Consider the following 23,278-nt stretch of genomic DNA (forward strand, 5'->3'; position numbering starts at 1 on the left):
TTTGCCTCTTCACGATGACTCGCATGCTGTAGTCCTCAGTTGTAAGTCGCTTTGGATAAAAGCGTCTGCTTAAATGACTAAATGTAAAATGTAAATGTACCAACACATAAGGAAAATATACACTCACACGAGCATGAATGCGTTTCTGCTCTGAACAACGCAATGAGTTTAACAACACTTGCAGCATAAATATTTGTAGCTGTTTAAATTGTACAGATCTGGTCCAAATATAAAATGTAATTCTTTTTCTATTGTTTTTTTTATTTATTCTTATTTGTTGTCATATCAAACTTTTGGTCAAGATTAAGCTTGCAGGCTACTTTTTAATTTCTTTAAATTTCTTCTGCCATGTGTAAATCAGTTGAGGCACATTCGGTATTCTTCACATTATTTCAACAGCCATTAGGCTGCAATCTTAATTGTTATCAACATTTTTGATAATGTACCATAAGTTTGTATTGCAATTAAACTATGTCATTCATACGAAGACAAGGGAAAAAACTGTCCTAAAGTGAACTAATGCCTCCCACCCAACATTCATTCTTTAAAAGTATTTGAGAGAGAGAGAGAGAGAGAGAGAGAGAGAGAGAGAGAGAGAGAGAGAGAGAGAGAGAGAGAGAGAGAGAGAGAGAGAGAGAGAGAGAAGCGTCAGCGTCAGACAGAGTTGAGAGGAGAGTGGGAGAGACTGAGAGAGAGTAGGAGGAATGAAAATAAGAGTTTATATGCAAGTCAGCATCACAACTGGATGCATAGCACTTCATCAGTTGTCTAGAGGTAAGATAAATCTTTAATAATGTGTTTTGGCTGCAGCGGTACTTCTTTTATTATACTTAAGAAATCATTATGTACAGTCAGAAATAGCACTGTAAAATGTTTTTTCGTAAACGTTAATTTTAATTTGCTGTAATATGAATATATTTAAGCACAAGTTGTTGTTTAAAAACTGTTTTTTAAATAGTTCAATTTAGTTTAATTTTTAGCTTTAGAGAGAACCGTATGATCCAGAACCTCCTCTTTAACAATATGCAAGGTATATTGTGGTTATGTGCTGCACTTGCTATGTTGATGGAATACTTTAAAAAATATATATACATTTTACAGATACTCTATAATTTCTCTTGAACTGTCAGTGTAGAATAGATCAATCATGCTGTAGATAAATTTCAGAATTGATAAGGTTGATTTTAGATCAGTCAGTTGTTTATGCAATTCTAAATTATTATTTTTTCAGCACCAATTCCATGATAAATATTAACTTTTGCATGTATAAATCAGCTGTTAGCATGTCCTACCGTAATGAGCAATTCTTGTATTTGCATATCCCTCATTCAAATAAGCCCTTGAAGCTGATGTTTTGTGTCGTATTGCCTGAGTGGGTGTGAAAAATGGTCTCTTTATGTTCTAAAGTATATGTATAGATTGAGGGCTATAAATATTGAATGACAGTATTAGTCATTTCATTTGAATAAAGAGCCAGGGGATTTGAATATGTAAATACCTATTTCAACAGTTCATACGCAGGTGATAAAATGTGATAAGTATAAGTCTTTCTGACAGCGTGGGAATTGAAAACTTTCATATGTTCAACATGTGGGTTCAAAATCAAAGAAAAATGACCGATTGTATCCCATTAGATCAAACAAATACTTGGTTGTTCTTGATTCATTTCTTACCAAAACAGTATGTGTTTTTAAACCTTTCCTACTTGTCAGTTATTTCACTCTTAACTCTTGTAGCAGTCCAACATGCACTGTTATTATGGAAAATGTAGCCATAGAAAAGCCCTGACAGGGGGGCAGAATGAAGTTTGACTAAAAGCTGGTGTGAGACAGATCGTCTGGTGCTCAATGCTGTTATTAGTGTACCATTAAGTTTTCAAATTGTTAGTGAAGAGGCACTTGTAAAGTATAGAGCACTGTTTCCACAGCGTTACACTTGGATAAAAAAAGAAATGATCTTGGCAGTTAAAGGAGATATTAAAGGAGAAACATTAAGACAGAGCCATGCAATAAAGCAGTCAGTCATGAAGTAATGAAATGCACTTTTTAAATAATCTAGAGTTAAACAGGATATTCAGAGATAGAAAATGTAAGACAATGTTCTGAAATGATTAGATCATGAAAAATAGTTGGAGTCCGGTGTTTGTAGGGAGGGATTACAAAATAAACTGTAGTCACACAATCTTTTTTTCAGAGGAAGATCTAGTTTTTTTTTTTTTTTTTTAAGTTGATAGAAGTTTTACAAGTCATTTTTAATATGAAATAACATGGTCTGATGAATCATGAGACCATGCATTAAGACAGTAAATAGGGTCATATTTAATTTTGTGTTAAATGTAAAGTCATTTTTGTTCGTTTTCATCTACAGTGGTCTTAGACTTTATACTGACATATATTGGTGTGAATGCGGCATTACACAAAAGCTAAAATTGTCATTGCTATTGTAGAAAATTTGCTAATCGCATCCGTAATTGACCGTTCACAAAGATCCGCCCCCCTTAGTTACTGTCGCTATGTCCGACAAGCTACGCCGCTCTCACGCCACACCATGTTCTCATGCAGTGAAAAATACATCGCGGAGCAGAGAGGAGACTGACAACACGCTGACAGACAGGACAGACCAGGTTACTTTTCGGTTACTTTTGATATTAAACATGTTAAACAAAGTCTCACCTTTCAAATTTGGTCATTTTTTAAAAGAAATTTAAACAATAAATAGCGTTTTGTGGCTCTTTAATGTGTCTGACGCTGTAGAGCATCAGTTAAAGCTGCCCGTTAACCGATCATCTCTTCCTTCTAGTTCATTTATAGCATCAAATAAACATGAATGAACATAAGAAGGAATGTTGTTTTAACCGCGGAAAGGCGTCAGTACACACCGTTTTTCAAGTTCAAATCCTCCCATGTTAATCTACTAACTCTCCTGACTGCTTTGTCGGACAAAATGGCGGATGGCGAAGTATGATTGGTCAGACCTGTCAATCAAGCTCCCTGCGAAGGGTAAATTGTCATCCAATATTTATTCATTTACTGGACGAATAAAGTGCCTATTTAGTAAATGTGTGGTGCCCAGTTGGTTATTTTAATGTTAAATGTAAACTTCGAAAAGAATGTACCTCCTAAAAGTATAAAATAGTGAACTTCACAATATACTGCATATTTAAGTTCAAAAATGTTCTTTACAGAGGTTTTTTAAGACTTAATATTGAATTTGTTGCCTACATGTGTTTTTTTTGTTTTTTCTTCAGAAGCACTGGAAACCACCCAACAGTTCTCCAGTTAGTGTGATGCCTAACTGAGTCTCCTTTGATACCTAAATCAATTTACCCATCACAACATCTCAAAGATCTATCAAAGCCTTGAATGCTATGAGTTGATGCCCTAAGATTCTGAAAGCATCTTAAATGATCTTCCACATAAGAAAATTTACACCACAAACAATTCATAAACTAAGTTATTGACATTTCTCCACAACCACTAAGCAAGACGTTTAAAGAGAGAAAGAGGAGGACAACAGGAGGACAACAGATCATTTATGTCAATACTGTGCAATCTTTGTTGTGCTCATGGCAAGACATACAAGTTCCTCCTCAGTATTAGATAAATGGAATTTTGTACCAAATTCCAATGAACAGTCATCTGAACACATTTTTAAAACCCCCTCGCCCTTTTGGAATCAGGAATTAACATTCAGAAGACCTAGACATGTACGGGAATCCACACCTGACATTGTTACCGATGCATATAACTTGTATAATTACAGGTGTGATTTAGGCTCTGTGGCTCCTGACCTCTCTTGTGTTACTGGAGCGAGTCAGATCCACTCTTCACTGAGTCAGAACTCTACTAGCAGCAGATATCTGCCACCTACATCAAAGTTACTTGTGACTGACGCAAACACGCTGCATAGCATTGGAAGGGATACTTCATACTGGAATTATTTAACTCCAGGAGTAGGACATGGACTTGTCAAAGGTTTCAGACACCTGCCTAATCCACAAGTCGACCCGTTGTCAGCTTCATATTTCTATACAGGGGTTGTTAGGGACGTTCTTAGAAGAGATATTCCACGTGAGGAAGTCAAGATGTGCATGCAAAATGAGAGATCGAAGTATTCACATTGGTACCACGAACCACAAAGTCAAAGAATCTGCTCCGAAAGAGACAGTGAGAGACATTATGTGAAAAACAACCCACTTCTAGGTTCTCTACTTTATACAGATTCGAATAAAAAACATTTTAAACACGACACGAAGTACAACCATCAGCAGCCGCTTGATTTGAACTGTTCTACTCATGCAGTGCCTGAAAGATCAAAGTGGCAAGGTGAAACTCAAACAAGAGAGGAGCTCCCCCTACTGGTCTGGAGAGGAGATGCAGAAAAACACAATCACCTCTCGAACACGATCACACCCTCTACATCCTCCTCTTCTGCCCTATGCATTCTCCATCGCTTTATAGAAGGCTCTTTGGTGGAGCTTGAGGGTGGTCGACTGAAGCGGGTGGAGGATTTAAGGACAGAAGATTTGGAGCAGTGTGCTCAATTACATCCTGAACTGATGCTGAAACGTTTCACTGTGTTAAGGATCACACCTTCACACACACCCGCACTGTCTTGTTTGCACGTGGAGATTGAGCACGACCACTCGCAGGTAAGCACACACATGGACAGAACATATTCCTGATATGCTGCATATGGAATAATTAAGTCTTACTATTCAAACTATCTCCTATGAAACACAAATTATGTGTTCTGCCAAGGATATATTTTTTTAGAACAATAAATGAAAGGACATAATGAGTAAATATTATATTAAATTATAATGTAATTTTCAGGTGAACTGTTCTTTAAATTATTTAAAAATGTTCTGCAGTTGTCTCTGGAGGTGAGTGATGGGCTGCCTTTCTTCGTGTGTGGGCATGGCTGGTCCTCCTGTAACCCTCAACACACAAGTCAATCCTGCAGACTACAATGCCGCCAACTAAGGCTGGGTGACGTGTGCTTGGCACTGACGCATATGCCCGCCTCTTCATCACAACCTACCAATCAGGGCGTAACTGAAGTGGGTGGACATCATTTGGTCCAGAAGTGCAATGCCGAAAAGAAGCCCACACCACAGATAAAAGATAAATCAAGAAAGAGACACTTCACCGCTCCTGAGTTCAGGGATATTTCAAAAATCAAAGATTGAGCAGCTAAAGGCTGAATTATATATTGTTGAATTATAATAAAATTTTCAGGTCTCAGTTCTTTCTTTCCCTGGGAATCAAACCCATGGCCTTGACGTTGCAAGCGCCAATGCTTTACTGTTAGAGCAACAGGAAAGCGCAAAGTAAATATTACACATATACATAAGTAGGCCTATGTGTACATTGTAACTGCCATCTTTTGCAAATATGTGTACATAGTAACTGCAATGTTATCAAATCAAGTACACTACCGTTCAAGTTTGGCATCAGTAAGATTTATAGTCACACTTTATATGATGTTTACTATGTACTTATATTTAAAAAAGATGGTACAATGTACTTATTGAGTTCATGCTGTAGCAAAATGCTTTTCCTGCTTTTGCGGTAGGATACAGGTATGGTTAGGGACAGGTTTGGTGGTTTGGGTTTAAGAGTGGGGTAAGGGAAGGGTCAACAGTGTAATTATAGCAAGGCTGTAACCATGTCTTAAAATGTTTTGCATTAAAATAGTAAAACATTTCTTGTCTCGTCATACTCAGTTAGGAATTATATTAATCACATAAATTTTCCATTCAAAACCATATTTGTGAAAAAAGTCGTTTAACATTTCAATCGTAAACCAGTTAGCTTGGTGGTAATATGCTGGTGTACTAAAAACTGACCAAATAAACAGCATATTTAGGCCTACGCAAAAATATTTATGAAATAATTTCCTTCTCAACAGTGTAGCGTATACATTTTTTTAAATTAATTAATTTAATTTGTATTGTGTGCAATAAAATGCTCAGAATGGGATCCCTTCTGCATTGTATATCATGTATACATATGCAAACCACAGATGTTTATAATACCTGGGGAAAACTATCTGTTATAATTTCCATTCAGACACACACAACTTCATGAGATAACTGGATGCCAATAGCTGAATTAAACATGCAATATAATGAGGGCATGTAACAATAATGTAGCATACTGCCGTTTGAAAGATTTGCATAATGCATAATGTTTTACACACTATTTGTAAAAAGATACTGTAGGTAGAAAATAGGTGTCTGGAATATACTTGTGTTCTTTTCTGAACAAGGGAGTCTATGTAATTCCTAATGCAGAGTTAATCATTAACATTCTCATGTCCACCCCATAAGTAAAAGCCCTCCGATAAAACAACCCAAAACATCTAATTTCATAGAATATTAAAATTTTGTTTGATTAATGTGAAGTGGTTACTTTGTGATTTTTTTGTATTGCAATATTCATAATGATAAACCATATTTCCTGGACAACATAAAAAAAAATATATATATGGCATGTTGTTTTTCAGTTCTCCAAACATCTGGTTTCGAAAGTCATCTTTTCCATCACTGGAGCCTCTCTTTAACGAACCGCTACAATGTTGTATTGTATCAACGTTATTAAGAACAGCTGCACGGGTCACATTTTCATCGGCCAAAATCTATCACACCTGCTCCTCTTTAGACAGTTTTATTCATTTCATTTTATCATTTGATTTATTCAGAATGTTCAGATCACAACCAAATGCTCTCCCCTGATACCGCCCACCTGCTGGCTTGGACACTCTTCACAGGAGAGGACGAGCTAAGTGATGACTCGGATACTGCAGGTGGACACATCCTGCAATACTGACACATGAGTCACATGTGTTGCCAGACACACACACACACACACACACACACACACACACACACACACACACACACACACACACACACACACACACACACACACACACACACACACGCGCGTTATCTTTGGTGGGACTCTCATAGACGTAATGGTTTTTATACTGTCCAAACTGTATATTCTGTCCCCTTACACTAACCCTTACCCATAACCTACTAATCACAGGAAACGTTCTGCATTTTTACATTTTCAAAAAAACTCATTCATATGATTTATAAGCATGTTTGAGACAGTTAATGATTCTTTCTATTATTCATTAGGTTGCATTAGGTATTTATTGTGGTTCAACATGTTCCCTTATTTAAAATGATTTGGTGTTGTGCAAGATCTTAACTCCCCAATGAACCCAAAAATGCTTCCATCCGACTTTTTGTGTACTCTATGGTAGAAATTACATTTATCTTTTTATTCTAAATGAAGATATTTATGTTAATTAATGTGTTTTAAATTACATATTGTATTACAGTTACTATACACTGTAAGAAAATTTAGAATTTTCTTACAGTGTAGGCTAAAGTAGGCTAAAAAATTTACAACATTTTTACAAAAAAAACTATATATTTTTTTTTTCATTTGATCAATTTGCCGAAGTTCAATTGAAAAATGTAGATGTGACCAGTCACAAGAAAATTTTGAGTTGGGGAGGTTAGATTTTTTTTACAGTGTAATAATTTCAGTAACACTTTCTAAGAAGCCCCATTTATACTTATTTATAATTATTACTATTCTATAAATATATTTATAAAGACTCATTAAGACCTATACTGCATTATAAGGACAGTTAGTTACATATATTATTTGTATCATTATAAGTCATGCATTTGATTTTTCAATGTGCATGCTCATAATCCATTACACTGATTTATAAATGACAGAATATAAAATATTTCCAAGGACACTTGTTTGCTGTACCAATTAGTTATCAGTTATGTCTTTAATGAATAATGTTTGCATTAGAGGTCATGATTTGTTAAAATCTATATCTCCTTAGCCATGTGTATTGCTTATAAATAACAGTTTGAAATTACACTGTAAAAAAATATTGTTGCAATGTTTTGCTATTATGTAACATTAAAAAAGGATACTAGTTTTCAACTTTTTGTATGAATGATTTCTGTGTTGTTTTTTTCTCCGTTATTTTATTGCAGGAATTATTGTTCATAGTTACATTTAAACAACTTAAAAATGTGTAATGAGCACATCTTCATAATTTCTTAACATGTGCTTTAGGAAAATTGCTGTCTTTGCATCCTATGACTGTCCTATCTGTACTGTACTGTACTTACATAAAATAGTAATTGCATCCTATGTTCTCATTTTATTTAAAGCCATCAATTATGCATTCATGGAGGTTAGTAACTGTATTATTACTCACAATAAGTATTTATAAGAACACAACATGTCCATCAATAACAAGAAATACTGTAACCATATACGACTGACTAATTAATACTTATAAATCAGTGTTGGATTATGAGCATGCGCATTGAAAAAGCAAATGCATGACTTATAAGTAATTATACAAATAATAGAAATGTAACTATAACTGTTCTTAATGAGTCTTTATAAATATATTTCTAAAATATGAATACTTATAGGCTAAATAAGTATACAGTAGAGCTATAATTCATTATAAGCATGGTCTTCATATAAAGTGTTACCAACATTTCCTTTTCTTTGTGGTTTCAGTTAGCCTTTGGTTAGCAAGATAACCGCTTAGCCTAATGGCCTACTAGCTTAGCATAGAGCGCTAACTGGTTAAGAAAAGCCCTTTTGTTTAGCCAATACAAGATATCGTGATAATGTGCTAATGTTTTTATTCAGGTATATTGAGAGGATCTTGATTGACACTCGTGAATGACACTGGATTCATCAACAACAGAATGAGGGTCTGAACAAAACAAATACACACATATTGAGACAGAAATTTAGCATGAGAACCTATTCTATGCTCGACATAAGTATGTAAAATGATTAATGAATGAGATCCAAAGTAATTTAAATATATTCACTCGAAATTAGTTTGCCAGTGTGGAGTTGTAAACATGAAACTATGAGCTTGACTGAAGCCCCTAAAAGGCCAAATCCATGCACGTTTTTTTATGACTGAGGAACTGATAACTGCTGAGAGAAAACATGTGTTCTTTCATGTATGCGATGAAACCAAAGTGACTCCGAGGCAAAATTGAATTTCATATTTTATGCAGTCCTGTTCAATCGAGTGCCGAACATATGTGAAAGGGTTTGCTGGGTGTCCTGAAATAGTGCAATTATGTGAAGAGTGAAAATATTGCTTCGACTCATTGTAATAGACACACAGAACTTATATTTCTTACTCGCATCTTGTGCTGAAACACAGTGGGGTCTAAAAGACTGCGACCACAGGGAATTTCTCTGATTTAACATCTCATTTAAACCTGCCAATAACCACATTTTGATGTAGAATCAAAAATAAATATTTAAGATTATAAATTCTGCCAAGCACACATTTTCAAATCATACTGAAAGAGGGACATACCAGGTACTAAAACATTCTCACATTCTCTTACTCACATTGTTATGCTTATAATATAATTTTTAAAGGAAAAGAAAATATTCAAAAATAAAATAATTTTCATTTCACCAAAACACAAGCATTTTCACCAGTGGTCTCAGATATTTTGATAAGGTTAGTCATGGCAGGATTTTCCCAGAAATTACTTAAGTGAATTATATACAGAAAACATGCCATAGTGTGTACCTACAAGTGTTTTTTGTAATTACAACTCTATAGAGCAATGTGCTTAAATCAATTGCATCTTCCCTGATCAGTCTGGTAAAATCTGTGAGGCCAGTTTTTTCTCTCTCTCTGTATCTGCACATGTCATCTTTGATACTCCAAACTTGGCTTTCAATGCAGAAATGAAAGCCAGAAGGCCCCACACTTGACTCAGCTTTGGTCAACCTCAAACAATTCCAGGAGTTTTGAGTCTTACATGAATGTAAGCAATGAATGCTTTGAGTGTATTCTCTTCTAACAGAAAAGTCCAGTTTTGATCCAGTAATGAGTCTCTTTCCTCACTGGGCACCTGATAGTCACTAAAAAAATAAGTATTTGCGTCCCGTGTTTTCCCCAAGCTTTATGAATCCCTACGGCAAGGGCAGAAGTGGTGATTAGTGGCATCCACAGGCTCTGACGACCATGTTGCGGTACTTTTTCAATATTACATTGGAACTGTCATCGAAGTACAAAACGGAAATTCCGTGCAGCTGAGTTGGAGCGCAGCAGGGCTTCGGGACTGTTTCTGGGTTTATGAAATGGACCTAGAAAGACCAGAGAAATTAATTATTTTAAGTGAAAAATTATGATTATAACAACTGCAGAGCATAAGTATATAAATGTTTAAAACTTGAATGACATTTTTATTAATAATGTCCATCTCCTGTTCAGAACTCCAAAGAGAGCTCTGTGAAATATAAGGGCTTAAATAAGGGCACTGCTCTTAACCCCAGGTTATTGTCGTTCTAAACCCCACTTTTAACCTCAGGTAGAGGAATGTTTCACACTTGTAATTTAGAAGTAGGGTTAACACCACTTTTTACCTGGAGTTATGAAACACAGCTCCGGAGCAGGGTTAGCACCACTTTTACAGTCTTAAAGGGATAGTTCGACCAAAAATGACATTAAACCCATGATTTACTCACCCTCAAGCCGTTCGAGATGCATATGTCAATCTTTTTTCAGACGAACACATTTTCAGTTATTTTAGAAAATGTCTTAGATCTTTCAGTGGTTATAATGTCAAGTTATGGGGTCCACCTCCTTCAACTCCCAAAAATGTGCATGCATCCTTCACAAAAGTAATTCATCCGGCTCCAGGGGGATAAACGAAGGCCTTCTGAGGGTAATCCGTGCGGTTTTGTCGTAAAAATACACATATTTAAACTTTATAAATGAAAATAACTGGCTTCCGGCAACGGTCGACGCGCGTTCACGGGAGATGAATGCCGGCGTATGACGTAGGATGTAGCGTAGGAAGCGATGTGACGTAGAACGAACGCGACAGCGCAGCCAAAGAGCAGAAAAAAGAAAAAAAAACTCCACTCAGGAGATTTAATTCCGCGATTTAAAAAACGTGTATTTAAAAGAAAATGTCAGAGGATTTTGATATTAGAGAAGAGGATATTGAGCGTTCGTTCTACGTCACGGCGCTTCCTACGCTACATCCTACGTCATACGCCGGCAAACATCTCCCGTGAACATGCGTCGACCGTTGCCGGAAGCCAGTTATTTTCATTTATAAAGTTTTGAATATGTATATTTTTACGACAAAACCGCACAGATTACCATCAGAAGGCCTTCGTTTATCCCCCTGGAGCCGGATGGATTACTTTTGTGAAGGGTGCATGCACATTTTTGGGACTTGAAGGAGGTGGACCCCATAACTTGACATTATAACCACTGAAAGATCTAAGACATTTTCTAAAATAACTGAAAATGTGTTCGTCTGAAAAATGATTGACATATGCATCTCGAACGGCTTGAGGATGAGTAAATCATGGGTTTAATATCATTTTTGGCGAACTATCCCTTTAAGCCCAAACGTGCACAGCGTGAAACAATGCTGTGTTAAAATGTCATGGCTAGATGCTTCACAACAGAAAACCAGTCAAGTACCTCATATTATTGTGTTTTGAACAGTCACAGAAACACTGCATGTTGTATAAACAGTAGTTTCAACATTTAAAGGGGGAAAAATGTCAAAAGGTGTCAAAAATATGAAATGTGACATTTATAGTTCGAAAGCTCCATTTAGGAAAAAACTTGATAGTACAGTCAGAAATATATAATATGAGGAGACACAATGCTAGAGCCTTTATGTAAACAGGTTGTGTGCTGTGTTCGTCCAATCAATGACACTGACACATAAAATATCCAAATTAGAATGTTCACCCAAGGTTTAGGATTTTACAGTGTGAAATGCCATTAAATGAATATCCAGGATTAATTACTATTAATTATTTAACTCTGGGTAAATTATGAGCAGTGTGGAACGTGAAGCAAGATAACCCAGGATTCCTTTTAACTGGGGTTTAGAATGGCCCAGGGTTAACTATTTCAAGCGTGAAAAGCCCTTTAGAATACCTTGGCTCACAAATTTTCTACCAGTGAGGTTTGATGTTATTGACGTGTCACCATATTTTAGTTGAGCTTTATGTATTTTGAGTTGATCAATAATTTGATTTGATTTGAGAGTGAATAACCACTTAAATGTTGTTCTGTTTTGCTCATATTCGGACCCTATTGATTTTCATTGTATGGACAAAAACACCCGAAACATTCGAAAATCATATAAGAAAGACAATTATATGAGACTGAAATGACACGTTGATCAGTAAATAATGACAAGATTTTTGGGTTGACTATTCATTTAACGTAAAAAATGATTGTGGGACTTACCAGTGTCTGTACAATAGCGTGGTTTGTGGCATTCATATAAGAGTTCAAAGGAAACACACATTCTCCTTCACAGTAGTACGCAGCATAACCCTCTGGAGCAATGATCCAGTCCTGGAAATGCAAGAAATATGAGAAAGTTTAGATGAGATAAAGGCATACAATAAAAGAGTCTGAAACACTTAGCTCATCACAGTACCTGCCATCCCAGATCTCTGAAGCTCACATAGAGTTCATGCTTCTTGCAGCCTTGTTTGGGATCTATGCTGGAACCGTCTGCATAGAACAGGAGGAAGGATAATTAAATGTAGCACATTTGTATGTTAACAAACTGTAAATGTATTATGGTTAGGTAGTATGATGGTATATACTCTATGTTGGATGGTATAAAAAAATGCATAAGGCTGACAATTACAACAATGAACAAACGCAAGAGAACATTTTATTGTAAAAAGTGTCACCTGTGGACTCAGCTGTCTTTAAAGCCACCTGGCTGGGTGCAACCGCAGGTTTGGGGTTTTTAGAACGGTGGTTACCCCTCTGTTTGTTTCCTGATGCTGAGCGTACACTCCGGAGGTGGATTCCTGATGCTTTCAAAAACGCCACCATAAATGGCTGCTTATTCTGAGGTCCACTGCTGCCCACTAGACCTGCTCTCCTTGGGTTCATTCTCTCACCTACAGAGGGCGACATGAGTTGCATGATGACTTTAAGATAGATATTCTGCTTATGAGTTCTCATGTTACAATATTTAGTTTTTGCTGTTCAGAACAACACTGGAACCCCCTGATGTTTTGAGACAATTTTTTTTTTTTTTAATCTTTCACAGCTTTCACAGCTGAAAGAAATTTTGGTTTGACATGATGGTGAATAAATGATGCCATAATTTTCATTTTAGCCTGAACTATCCATAAAGGGTTAGTTCACCCAAAAATGTAAATTCTGTCATTAATTACTCATTCCAAACCTGTAAGACCTTCGTTCATCTTCGGGAACACAAATGAGGAGCTTTCTGTCTCTCCATTGACAGCTTATGCAACTACCACTTTCAAGCCCCAGAAAGGTAATAAATACATTGGAGATTTAGACCAGAAATTGGAGATTAATATTTTGTAAATAAAGTGGTAAATTATGTTTTATTGCGCAAACAATGCTCTCATGTCGCTTCATAAAATTGAGGTTAAACCACTGGAGTCAAATGGATTCCTTTTTTTTTATACCTTTCTGGGGCTTGAAAGTGGTATTTGCGTAGGCTGTCAATGGAGGGACAGAAAGCTCTCATATTTCATTACAAAGATCTTCATGGGTGTTCCGAAGATGAGCGAAAGTCTTACGGGTTTAAAACGACATGAGGGTGAGTAATTAATGACAGAATTTTCATTTTTGATCAACCATCCCTTAAAGTGTCATTCTGCCATATGGTAGGACGGTAGTTTGGCAGATTATGTTATAAAGAAATCTTGATATTGGAAGTTACCTACCATATGCGGTTTCCAGAGAAAGCTGCAGTCCAAAGTTCTGACCAGGTTTTATGACCCAGTGGTTACTGGTGACTGTGAGGTCAAATACCAGCCATCCTTCTTCTGCCGCCCATACGACTCGCGAGTCCAGCAGGTACAGCTCCCTAAGCAGGGTCAAAAGAGGTCATATATGGGTTAATGGCTCTATACTACAATCGATAAAAAGAGTATAAATGATGACTGAAACAATAAAAAACACATGTTGCTATGCAGGTCCTAGAATGTTCTGGGCTTACTGGTCCAAGTCTTCAAGGCCCCACACATGACATACAGAGGGGGGAAAACAAGATATAGTGGCTTTAAATTAAGAATTTCTTCCCATGACTTATTAATTTGTTTCCTTATTTTAGGTAAATTGTGGCTTGTAATTTGTGGCCACAATATCGTTTTTTTGTCATGAGATGGGCGCTGTACAAGTCAGTAGTTGTAACCCACCCCCAGATTTCTATGACATTCTAGTCCCTAGATATGGCTTGAATCTATGGGAGTTTTCGTCTGTCTGTTTGATTGTCTGCCAGGTGAAAATTAAAAGTCAGATTGTTTAGTAGTAGTAGCAGTAAAGTAGCACACCAATTCTCAATTCTCAAGTCACATGAGTTTAAGGGAATCATTTATGATGCATAAAGTGTGAGGAACAAGATACATGCTGAACTTTAATGTTTTGTAAGTTTGTTGAAATAACTAACCCATATTAAGAGCAAGCACCACTAACTACAGACATAGGGCCCTATTTTAACGATCTGAAACGCGAGTATCAAACGCGAAATGCAAGTAACTTTGTGGGCGGATCCCGACGCAATTCTAAAATGGGTTGGTCTGTAGTAGCTTTATTACTCATAGGTGTGGTTTGCGTTTGGGCGTAACATGCAATAAACCAATCAGAGAGTCATCTCACATTCCCTTTAACAGCAGGCGCGCTTTTTCCATGGCAGATTGCTATTATAACGGCGGATTTGCCAGGCGCACGCAACTTACATGATGGTAAAGGTGATTTCGCAGTCTTCAGAATTTTGTTTCCTGGTTTTTGACGGACAACCCACTTTGTCAGATGTCCTATATACCGATGTGTCTTGCCACTATTGATCAAACAGGTTTGATCCGTCATTACTACAATTAGCCTGAATAATTTGGGTAAATGTGTAAGCTAGATTTATGCCTATTTTTTCACAACTTCATGGACACCACAATGTTTTCCCCCGTGTGCTAATATTTTTCATTGTATATATGTATGGTTTGCAAAAATGGGAACTGCTGCGTTGTGCACACGCTACATTATGTCCAAGCATGCGCCCTTAAAATAGCATCTGAATAACGACTTCAGACTAGGTTTTTCCTGGTCTGTGGCAGAATTGTTTTTTGAGACTGCGAAATAGCACCAGGGAACGTTTGCGCCGGAACACGCCTCCTCTTTTTGCTGAACCGCCCCCGGGAGCGCAAATTCATTCCCTAATTTACCGACGTGCGTTTGTGGAGGGAAAAGTCTGGTGTGCAAAATAGGAATAATACATGTGTCGGTTTACAAAATAATTTGCGCTGGGTGCAAGATAGGGCCCATAGAATTATTAGACCTTCTAATTTATGTAGTGGATTTACATTTTCTATATATTTATAATAAAGGTGGGGTTACATTAGCGAAATTTCACAGGCAAAATGGGTCCATTCATTGTCTTTTGTCAATATTGTAGCCTCCTGAAAAATACAGCATAAACCCGACATAAATTCTATGTTGGTCCATGCTGGTATAGCTGGTCCACAGGTACTCCTGCTACCTCTGCTGTTGACCAGCAAACCAGCAACCAGCATCCCATGCAGGTCCTAGCATGCAAAACATACCTTATGCTGGTGACCAGAAATGCTGGATTTTTCAGCGCGGTAGAGATGTATGAAGCATAACTCACACATAGGTAACTTTCAAACCAAGCAGCTTCCTGGTCAACACAGTGCGAATCTGCGAGACCATAAAACTGTTACGAAATCTGCCAGAAATTTGCCAGACAATGGTAAATGTGGCAACACCTTAAATATCTCAATGAGACTGTCACAAATGTAAAGCATGATTCATAATGTAGTCGAATAGGAGCATCATTAGCATTAACATCATGATTCCTTCATGAGGTTTTCTTTACAGACAAGGAATGAGAAGCTAAAATGCCATCTCAAGCCAGAACTTGTTATCCTTCTCAAATAAAGATAACACAAAATAAGCTCTATTCCATGAGATAAGAACTTGAGGTCTGGCTCATATGACCCATAACATCAAAAACAACTGATGCTGCACAGGCAACAACATGTTTCCAAGACAGCTCAAAGTTCTCGCTTATTAAATGTGGCGTTACTTAAAATACATCAGATTGTCCGTGATGAAAACAGGGGACTTCTGGATGGTTCTCCTGAACAATGACTTGACTTACAGGTAGGATTTCAGACCTTGAGGGCATCAGGAGACTAGGTGTCTAGTCGCCTTGCTGTCTGAGCGCATCAACGAGGCGAACCGTCTCTGCATGACAATGGGAGAGGTGCAGGAAGGATGATTCACAATGGGTGGTCTTCTCAGGGAATGTGTGCATCGGGGGTGGATAATGCTTTAGTGTGCATGTAATTTAGGACAAGCAATGGAGAACTCAAGAGAGAGAGTCTGTCTGAGCATGTCTCACCTGGAGGACTTCTTCAGGTTTGTTACTTTATGTAGACAATCAGAACTTTCCAAAGAGGTATGATCAAGGATGAGGGAATGAAGGGGAAATCATTTTGAGAAATGGGGTGTTTCTCCAGATGTCAGGGGCGAAGAACCTCCCTTCCACTGAGGACTTTGCATCTAAATAATTGACAGTAATAGCTTTGTAATGGCGGCGGCCCTCACTGCTTGTTAGTGGCCACACCGTAAATCAGATAGAGGAATTCTGTGGGAGCCCTGGCACTAGACATGTACTGTTGGGCAGACAAATCAGTGTGTGTGTGTGTGTGTAGGCCCATTCCTCCCACATTTAGGCTTAAAAAGTGTGAGTGGTGGCATATGTTTCATTTCAGACATTTCACTGTATTTTTTATTATGACTAGAGGCCGTTAGACACTGCTCTATTAAAAACCCAACCAACTTGAACATACCATAAGCTTTCACATATCTGAAAAATTCTATCCTTTACTTTTATATATCCAATCCTTTACAGCTTTACAGCTGACACAATAAATAACAAAACCATTAAAGGCCCAGGGAAAACAGATGCACATCCAAATTAAAGTCAATGTGAAACACCATGCCCATTTTACATCCAATATCTGACATATTTTACAATAGAACAGATTTACAATGAAAGACGAGACGTGATATTATCCATTGGTAATTGATTGGATCATGAAAGTGAGTGTTACTGTACATTCCACAATGGAACAGAAAGTTGGAGGGGAGGAGTTGAGAAGGGATTTGTAAAGTCAGTCGAAAAATAAAGTAGTTTTAAAGGAGCAATTGATTGCATTTAGAAATAGCATGCACTGTTGAATCATGCACAATTGAACAAGGAATGTTCTTGGCAATGTCATGGGCTGAATGGCCAAATACAATTATTATTATTTTTTCTAATGTATTTTATAATTACATACCTTTTGGGCTGCTGTCGAAGCACCTGGAACACACTGACACGGAATGTCTCATTTTCATAACGCTCGTGCACAAAGTCCTTGTAGATACGGAACTCTGCAGCAGTCAGGGTTTCTCCCGCCGGGATGCGGGAAAGGTCAAAGCGGAACTCTCTACGGTGCTGATGATATAAATGGAGGTCTTCATCTGGGTCCACTTCAGAAAGAGGGAGATGATTGAGTAAATGGAAGTTCATTTGTATAATTGAACTGTCCTTCAAGAACAAAAAAGACATTTCTAATTCTATTATAATTGTATTTCTATTATCGTTTCATTTAGCTGCACATAAACATACAATTGTCTATTATTAATATTAACTATTTTAAGACAATAATGTGAAAAATAGTCACAGTGTGACTGTCCTCATTATGTGGATAGAAATATTATTTGAAAAAAAAAAATCATTATCTAATTGGTTAACTTCTATTTGTCACAGTCCACATTCATTTCTTGTGGAGTGACTCCCCCAATGTAATGTTATTAACTGATATTTTGCATTGAATTTATCTATGTAAAATGTCAGAATCTGTGCTGAGCTGCAAACTCAAGTCGGTTTGGTCTCAATGCAAACTACAGGCTTTTGTCTCATTCAACTTCACAGTGCCGCTGCCCACTAATGAGTACACACACTCACACCGCAGCATAAGTCACCATACCCAGACTTCATTCTGTCAGAAACACAGTCGAGTCACACTGAACGCTTACACTTGATTGCCTCACCCACATCACTGTGTCCAAAAAAGAAATGTTTGCTTCCATAAGCCAGTGATTGATCTGGGCGCTGGGTACCCTGGGGAGTGAAGCTGGGGGAGAAACCACATGCCCTGCACCCACCCACCAGACTTCAATCACACACATGTGCCAACCACAAGAAAAGCCCTGTTAAGAGCCTGGCCCGGAAACCAACGGTGCCCCACATATACATATACGTAATGGATACACATGCACGTTCAGATGGTATATTGGTGGCTCAGATGGAGACTCCTTGGTATGCTAACCTGCGAGACCTGTTAACTGTGGTAAATTAATCTAATTCCGGATAAGGAAGAGGTCCTGTGTAGCATCTGGCTTGTACCAAATATTCAAGACATGGTTTACCACATCTGGGACAAGGTTGTTCCTATCCTGTTGAAAAGACCACCATTTCACCAGCATATGTTGGGTTGTGAATGCTGGGATCAACTAGCTTCACCAAAGATGATTTCTGGTCACCATTCCAGCATAACCTTCTGAACCATCATGGAAATTCAAACAGTTTCAAGCTAATATTTCCAGAGGGGTAGGCCTCATTTTCTCTTTTGTTGGCCTGAATCTGTTAATCCATACCCATAAACATCTCCATGAGTGCAGAGAGAAAAAAATAATATGAAGGAAGTCTGAAGACTTAACGCCTGTGTTGTTTCCTCCCAGCCCTATACTCAGCTGAGGCCATCCTCAGAATTTCCAGTCTGATGGTGGCATGAGCAGAACATTTCCTGGAGGTATTGTGGTGTTTTTACAATGCTAACCAATCTGTCATCTTTGATTACACCCCTCCACTTACTCCAAGGTTTTCAAGTGACCTCCTGCAGGTATGCAGTCATGAATAAATCATGATGATTCCTCATCTTTTCATGCGTCTGTGAGTTTGCGAAGCATTTGAGTCTTTTCCTACATCTCACTATCTTGCGAGAGCACAGTTACTGGTGAAGAACTCTGAGAGGAAGAACTCTGAGGTATGTGCATACTCAAAATAGCGAGTCATTTGTTTCACCGCAATTAAACAGTGGAAAGAAAAACATGGGTATTTTATGGAGGAAATAATTGCTTGTATAAGGTTTGGTGCATTTATGTGAAATACCATATGATGCAATGATCTGCGCTCAGATATGCACGCAGCACCATGTGCTGTGTTCTAACACTTAATTCTTGATCTGAGGACAGGAATGAGGGCCAATACACTTGGCAGAACAAACCGTTTTAATTGTTATAATCTCTGTTGAGCAAAAACAATTACACTTGCAGATGCGAGCCTTTTCAGTTGTGGGATATGTGCTATTAATCAGTTAAAGGTTTTAATCAAATTATATACATGACAATCAATCAATATTTGCTTAGAAAAGCCCTCAAAAGACGATTAAGAGATAATTTAATTATTGCATAAACTTTACAAATAGTGGCTTTAGAAGTTAACAAGATAATTATATTGTCTCAATGCTAGGCTAAATGCTAAATATCAGACAATGACAAATGTGTTTTCTGAGATGGCTGAAAAACTAATTGGGGGTCTAATCGGCTTTTGATACCGAGGCAAGAAATCTGAGGTAAGACCTGCTTACTTTCTTCAAAATCAGCTTATGAACATAAACAGGTGGATTTGTGTGCTGCTTGTTGTACGAGCTTCTACTTTGAGTTTAGAGTTGCAGGGAATTTGGATTAACAATTCACATAAGGGATCGCTGTTCATTTTTGTTTGGCTGCGATAATCTTGGTCGACTTTTTATCTTCAATGTAAACTGACTAGGTGTCTGCTGCAGCCTCATGTTCCATGTCAAACAGTTCATTTAATGCCTTTTTGGCTTAAAAAACATGCCAGTCTAAATGTACCAGGCCAAATAAGTGCGAAAGGTCTTGATTTTGATAAGAAAGGTTGGGGAGGATTTTTACATTTTCATTAGTAGGAGCATCAGTATCTGTGTCAAACTTCCAAGTGAAGCACGTAAACATGGAAAATGGGAGTCATTTTAACCACAAGCTGCTCTATGAGGTCACAGCCAGGTTGCTGGAAAACCACAACCTCTTTGTAAATTAAAGCTAGAAAAAGAACGTTTGGAAAGCAAACTTTAATGTTAGCTTGACAACGCATTGTTTAAGATTTTAACTTTTTTATCTATTTTTATTAGGTCCATTCTAACCAGTTTTAATCTTGGTCTGTCAAAACAGACAAGAACAGAAGAATGTCAGAATTATTAACACATTCATATTTTAGATAGTTGGATTGAAAAAAAAACTTGACAGGAAGTTTAAAACAGTTTGAAGGCTATATAAATAGTGTGCAGTTTGAAGAGAGGTGTGAAGTTTGAAGGTTGTTATATAATCCTTGTGTGCGTATACTCTTTGGTAGTTTGAAGAGAGATTTCAGGTTTGAAGGGATGCATGGTTGCTTGGTAGTTGCTAGGGCCTTTAAATGTCTTTCCTAGGGTGATTTCTAGGTACTTGCAAAGGTTCTAGCTGATTTCTACATGGTTGCAAATGTACTCTGAGTAGTTGCAGGGTGTTCTGGGTGGGTTCCAGGGTGAAATTATTCTGCCAGTCATAAGAAAGAAAACACCCTGTGCTACACCAGCCCGATCACCCCGTCCAACACTGATTTTAAACACACCTGCCCACTCATTAAATGTCTAAAACATTTGAAATTGTAATTAATTTAATGAAATTCTAGCGCATTGGACTGTTTCCCTTGTCCAAGGGAAACAAAGACAGGAATTGAGTTTAAAAAATGTTCAAGGAAGTCCCTGACCGGATATTGCCCTTCTGGACTTAATAAATACACACTCTGGCAAAGACATTTGCATCGTTCATTTCAATTCACACAACTGCATTATTGCCCACATCTCAGAATAAAATTAAAGACCCGCATTTCAAATATTCAGCATCTCTTTCAACCACACACTTTTCACACAAACTAAGAGGTTTAGTCTTGAAAGCAAGAGTGTTTGGATGATGTATGTGACCCTCCATGTCTACTGCCCTCAGCACTCTCCAAAAAATGCCTCCCTAAATCCTAGTCATGCGAAACAAAGCCCCATTAAACCCCATGTCTCAGAGCTTTGAGAAGATTCTGTGGAAATTGGATATGCGGTTGCTGTTGTACATTTAACTGTTGAATGAGTCAATTTAGGGAAAAAAAGTTACTACATTTATATGTATATTAATAACATCACATTAATTACAAGTAACTAACCATAAACCAAACCCTAACCATAACTTTATAGTAAGTACAGGTAGTTAATTAATTTTACTCAGTCCCTTTTTTTAGTAAGAACAATGTAAATACCTTAAAATAAAGAGTAACCAAAAAAAAATGTATCTCTCTGAAATATAATTATTGCATAACACATTATTTGTATAAAAAAATGACAGCTGCTATCCCAGATTTGGGCATTCATTTGCTGAACACATTACATATTAGGACTATTTAAGATTTGAGCTAATCACAGGCTACATAATCTTATTTATATCTAAATAGTTAAGTATATGAAAATGTAGAATTAATTAAAGTGGTTTCGCAAACAAAATAATCCCAAATGATTGCTTTTACACTTTTTACTATAAAACAATTCAGGTTCGAAGTAAAAGCAAATGGCTTTGGCAGCAAATGATTATTCTCCAGTTCTTTCAATACACCTATTTATAATTTAAACAAACAAGAGCCAAAAAATAACTTTTAGTCATCTACAAAGAGTCATAGTTCTCAAGAACCTAAAACAACCAAAATGGTTCTTGATTTGAAAAGGGGTTCTTTGCTTGACCTAAAAATAATTTTAAAAAATCCCCCAACAAATCTAAGAGTGGAATCACCAAGAATCAGAATCCCAAGAATCCTAATATCATTTTTTCTAAACTGATTAAATTACAATATGATGATAACTGATCTGATATTTGACTCTTAAGTTACAGGATATTCGTTTTGCTAACAAATTCCTTTAGCAATCCATAGGCTATATAATATATATATATATTTATATTTATATACATTACGTTTTTTAAAGATTAAATATCATAAGATGCTTACCCAGATTGACAAAGCTCATCACCATGTCGGCATCGCTGAGAAAACGACTGTCCTGTTGGGTCATCATCGGGGGTCCCGGGGTCGTGTACGCCGGTTCATAAGAGTACGCAATCCCGCTGCGTCGATCTCCGTCCTCCAGGATGGCGTTATACAGATCCAACATGTACATGGGAGCTGCGGTGTGTCTCTCGAGCAGGAGCGGACGGGGCCGGTGCGGCAGCCCGAGGATGGAGAGGATTTCCCGCTGCATCTCTCTGCGCTCCTGGCTCTTCAGTCGCCGCTGGATGAAGCTGGACTGAATGTCATTCTCCAGGGTGAAGTTAGCTTGCATTGCGTCCGCGAGCACACTGCAACCACACGCCACTATCAAAGTTGAGATCAGCTGCACTGGAATCATATTGAATAGCTTATCCTTGAAAATAACAATGAAGAATAAGTCCTGAGTTAATTAGATAACTTGAAGTCTTGCTACTTCATTCGATTATATCAGGAAATTGAGTTGATTTGAATCCTAAATGTGTTGAATAATCCAGACCGGAGATAAATCCAACATGATCTGTTGCTAATGTTGCATTGATGGTCTCGTTGCTTCTGATGATGTCTACGCTTTAAATAGCCCGCTGAAGCTCGTGGGTGGGGCGCGCGCACATGGGCTGTCTTTTAGTAAACAACATCATAAACAAGCCTACTATACTTTGGTGAAAATTATGTCGTAATTAGTACAGGCACATTTCTATAGCCTATAGGCTTACGTTATTATAATTGGGGATCAGATTTACTCTTTGGAATAGCTCGATAGGCAACAATGCTGGCCCTCCTAAATAAACAATCAAACAAAAATAAAAGTAAATACAATTAAAACAAATGCTTTTTTAAATAAAAATGCTCTGGTCATGTGTGACTATTTACTCAACCTAAAAAAAAATACAGTTAGGTTTTTCAACTGTAGTTGACAACTCTGTATAAAATATTGGGCTAAGACATTTGGCTGTCTTTTATAGGCTAAACAACAGCATTAAAGTG

At 37.4% G+C, this 23,278-nt stretch overlaps 1 protein-coding gene and 1 long non-coding RNA gene across 2 annotated transcripts; one reads left to right on the top strand and one right to left on the bottom strand.

The window, feature by feature from the left end:
* The first annotated feature begins 656 nt into the window (after positions 1-656).
* On the top strand, positions 657-5,708 carry LOC306990801. Its single transcript, XR_013795940.1, has 3 exons — positions 657-774; positions 3,248-4,651; positions 4,874-5,708. It is a non-coding gene; the product is annotated as an uncharacterized lncRNA (long non-coding RNA).
* Positions 5,709-8,691: 2,983 nt separating this feature from the next.
* On the bottom strand, positions 8,692-22,839 carry bmp7a (bone morphogenetic protein 7a). Its single transcript, XM_079598195.1, has 7 exons — positions 22,256-22,839; positions 17,445-17,637; positions 13,809-13,951; positions 12,789-13,004; positions 12,527-12,603; positions 12,331-12,441; positions 8,692-10,193 (listed from the first exon to the last, which is right to left on the bottom strand). The coding sequence occupies exons 1-7, from the start codon at positions 22,650-22,652 to the stop codon at positions 10,044-10,046; spliced, it is 1,287 nt and encodes a 428-aa protein (XP_079454321.1). The 5' UTR covers positions 22,653-22,839; the 3' UTR covers positions 8,692-10,043.
* Positions 22,840-23,278: the final 439 nt, after the last annotated feature.

This window comes from Phoxinus phoxinus (assembly GCF_949152265.1).
Source record: "Phoxinus phoxinus genome assembly, chromosome: 22".
In the NCBI taxonomy this organism is placed as follows: Eukaryota; Metazoa; Chordata; class Actinopteri; order Cypriniformes; family Leuciscidae; genus Phoxinus; species Phoxinus phoxinus.